General features: G+C 40.1%; 1 protein-coding gene across 1 annotated transcript in view; it reads right to left on the reverse strand.

The window, feature by feature from the left end:
* Nucleotides 1–3,582, reverse strand: part of PCCA (propionyl-CoA carboxylase subunit alpha) — a 478,959-nt gene that overhangs the window by 272,634 nt on the left and 202,743 nt on the right. The window contains exon 13 of the mRNA XM_017861220.1: nucleotides 2,908–2,956. Within this exon, the coding sequence (XP_017716709.1) occupies nucleotides 2,908–2,956 (49 nt within the window). The remainder of the gene's footprint in view (nucleotides 1–2,907; nucleotides 2,957–3,582) is intronic.

The raw sequence follows: 3,582 nt of genomic DNA on the forward strand, positions 1-3,582 counted from the left end.
TTTTTTTCTGAATCACAGATCAGTGCAGTTGTTTACTCACAGAACATCTTAGCCCCATTCCTCATACCCCACTTCCCCATGGGGCAGCGTAGTTAATGGCCTGCTTCCCCCACACATGCAGAGGAGTATGCACCTCTAGAAAGGAAAGCTCATCAGTGACAGACTGGATTAAGAAAATGTGGCACATATACACCATGGAATACTATGCAGTCATAAAAAAGGATGAGTTCGTGTCCTGTGTAGGGACATGGATGCAGCTGGAAACCATCATTCTCAGCAAACTATCGCAAGAACAGAAAACCAAACACCGCATGTTCTCACTCATAGGTGGGAATTGAACAATGAGATCACTTGGACTCGGAAAGGGGAACATCACACACCGGGGCCTATTATGGGGAGGGAGGAGGGGGGAGGGATGGTATTGGGAGTTACACCTGATGTAAATGACGAGTTGATGGGTGCAGCACCAAGATGGCACAAGTATACATATGTAACAAACCTGCACGTTATGCACATGTACCCTAGAACTTAAAGTATAATAAAAAAATTTTTTTAAATAAATATATATATAAATAATAATTAAAAAAAAAGAAAGGAAACCTCAGACTATTAAACTCAGAGCTTGTAGAAGAGTTGCTGGCATATCTGCCCCTCCTCAACTTTCAGTGGTGGGGAGAGGCGGGGGGAGAGGGTGATGTAGAGAGGCAGCACAGCTCTCTGGGGAGCGGCAGAGAAGGGGAAGATCTCTATTTTACCAGCCTGGGCTGTCAACAAATGGCTTCAAGGGCTCTGCCTTTAGGATTGCTACCCCTTAATCCAACTGCCAGGGTCTTTGCTCAGAAAGCACCTGCCCTGTAGACCTATGAAAATATCCACAAAGCCACTCCTTCCTGACAATACCACAAAGGGCTAATGTCCCCCGAAAATAAACAAATACCTACACATCAATAAGAAAACCCAAAGGGCAAACGATCTAACAGTCAATTCCCAGAAAAGGAAATATAAATGAATCTATAAAGAAAAATTCAACTTTATCATGATAAATAATGAAAACAATATACCATTTTTCACTATCATACAAAAATCAAAAGGCAAAAAACACTTTCGGCCAGGGAGAGAAGAAACAAGATCTCCTTTAAGAGGTAAACTGATACAACTTAGCTAATTTATAAAAGACATATATTCCCAGCAATTCTACTTCTGCACGTGCAAAATGGATATAAAGGGTCACTCATAATTGCATTATTTGGGATAGCGAAATACTGGAAAAATTATCAATAGAGATCTGGTGAAATTATATGACTGTTACATCCCTAGGACTGGTTATTAAAAGTCATTAAAATGAAAAAGATAATGCTTTAAATGAGGCATGGAATATTCCCAAATTAATACGTTAAAAAAACAAAGGTTCCTTTGACAGGGGAAAAACAAATGGCTGTGATAAAAGTGTGGTATGCAGAGTAACTTTTCCATTGTAGACTCTTACGAACCACTAGATTTTTTTAAATGAAGTATTATAAATTCTGAGTATTACCATTCAATAAAATAAGAAATTAAAATTATCCCAGCAAATTACATACATAGTAGTCCCCCCTTATCCTTGGGGGACATGTTCCTAGGTCCCCAGCAAATGCCTGAAACTGTGGATAGTATAGAATATGATTGCTTTCAATTAGAACACTTTTCTATTCATGTCTTACACACACATTTTAATGTCTTTTCCATCTTAACTAAGCACTTACCATGCACTGTGGCCATAACTTTTGAAGTCTGACTTTTGACAGCAAAAGTAGCACCAATTTCTTTTCCTTCTTCACAATGCCACCGATAGAAGATTCACCCTTACCGCAGATCTTAGCAACCTCAGCACATGACTCTTTTCTTTCCTTATTAAGCCTAGAACTTTCACCTTTTCACTTAAAGGAAGCATTTTATGGCTTCTCTCTGGCATATATGAATAGCCAGCAACAATACTCGTGCGTGCTGGGGCCATTATGAAATAAAGTAGAGGTGACTTGAACATAAGCACTGAGGTATCATACAATCGATCTGATCACCAAGGCTTTTTTTTTTCCCTTTTTTGTTTTTTTGTTTTTCAGAGACAGGGTCTCACTCTGTCCAGGCTGGAGTGCAGTGGCACCATCATGTCTCACTGCAGTGAGGTGGCTTCTAAGTGACTCACGGACAGGAAGTGTGACAGCATGGAGATGCCAGACAAAGAGAGGATCCACGTCCCAGGCAGGATGGAGCAGGAGGGTGTGAGATTTCATCACGCTACTCAGGATAGTGCACAATCTAAGACTTATGAATTGTTTATTTCTAAAGTTTTCCATTTAATATATTTGGAATGAAGCAGACCCCGTATGTAGCTGAAACTTTGGAAAGGAAAACTGTGGATAAGGTGGCTACTGGAATACACTTCAATAAAATGGCATTTTAACAAAATCCTAGTTTCCGTAGAGTATTTCTGCATCTAGCAGTCCATCTTTCAAATGTGAAGAGAGGTGAGATGAGGGAGAAGTATGGTGAGGGGAGACAGGTGTGTGTGGGTGTGCGGGTGGATACATAGCTCAGTGCTCACTATGAGAGGTGAACAGAGAACATTCCAAGCAATGGGTGTGGCATGACACAAAGCACAAAGAAGTCAAACTGAAAGGCATCTTCAGGGAAAAGAAAGGAGTCTCTCGTAATTCATACACAGAGACCAGCACTGGCAAGAAACAGGCCTCTGGGGGAAAAATCGGGGCCACAAAAAAAAAAGCTTGTGTTGTGATGCAAAAGCATTTACACTTTATCTTTAGGCAACAGAAAATCGGTGACTTAAAAAAATAAAGCAAAGACATGTGAAGATAGCATAGGTAATTCAGTTACATAAACTGTGACCAGACCGAGAGCAAAACTACTTACCTGAACCAACTATCAATGCACCAGACGTGGTGACTTTCTTAGTGTGCATCTTTATGGAGAAACCGTATTGTTATTTAAAATTTCACTCATAAGGAAATTTAGAAAGTGAAGATGTATTTCTGTTACCAAAACAAACAAACAAACAAATAAAAAAAAAACAGTTCTGAAGCTGGAAAAAGTGAAAGTTAAATCAGGAAATTTCAAAGAAACGAAAAAAAGAAAAAAGACAATTATAGCCCTCCAGCTCAAACTGAAACACTAATTAGAGATAACATATATCTTGGGAGATAAAGAATTTGGTGAATGTGCCTTAAGTATTATAATTTAAGGTTAGTAAAGGAATTTGAAAGAGAAAATCTACTATTAAAAGAACATTTGGGTCAGAGGCGGTGGCTAACGCCTGTTATCCCAGCACTTTGGGACGTCAAGGCAGGTGGATCACGAGGTCAAGAGATCGAGACCATCCTGGCCAACATGGTAAAACCCGTCTCTACTAAAAATACAAAACTTAGCTGGGTGTGGTGGCGGGCACCCGTAGTCCCAGCTACTCAAGAGGCTGAGGCAGGAGAATTGCTTGAACCTGGGAGGTGGAGGTTGCAGTGAGCCGAGATCACGCCACTACACTCTAGCCTGGCAACAAGCAAGACTCCACCTCAAAAAAAAAAAAAAAAAAAA

Source organism: Rhinopithecus bieti, unplaced genomic scaffold (genome assembly GCF_001698545.2).
Source record: "Rhinopithecus bieti isolate Rb0 unplaced genomic scaffold, ASM169854v2 scaffold_2254, whole genome shotgun sequence".
NCBI lineage: Eukaryota > Metazoa > Chordata > Mammalia > Primates > Cercopithecidae > Rhinopithecus > Rhinopithecus bieti.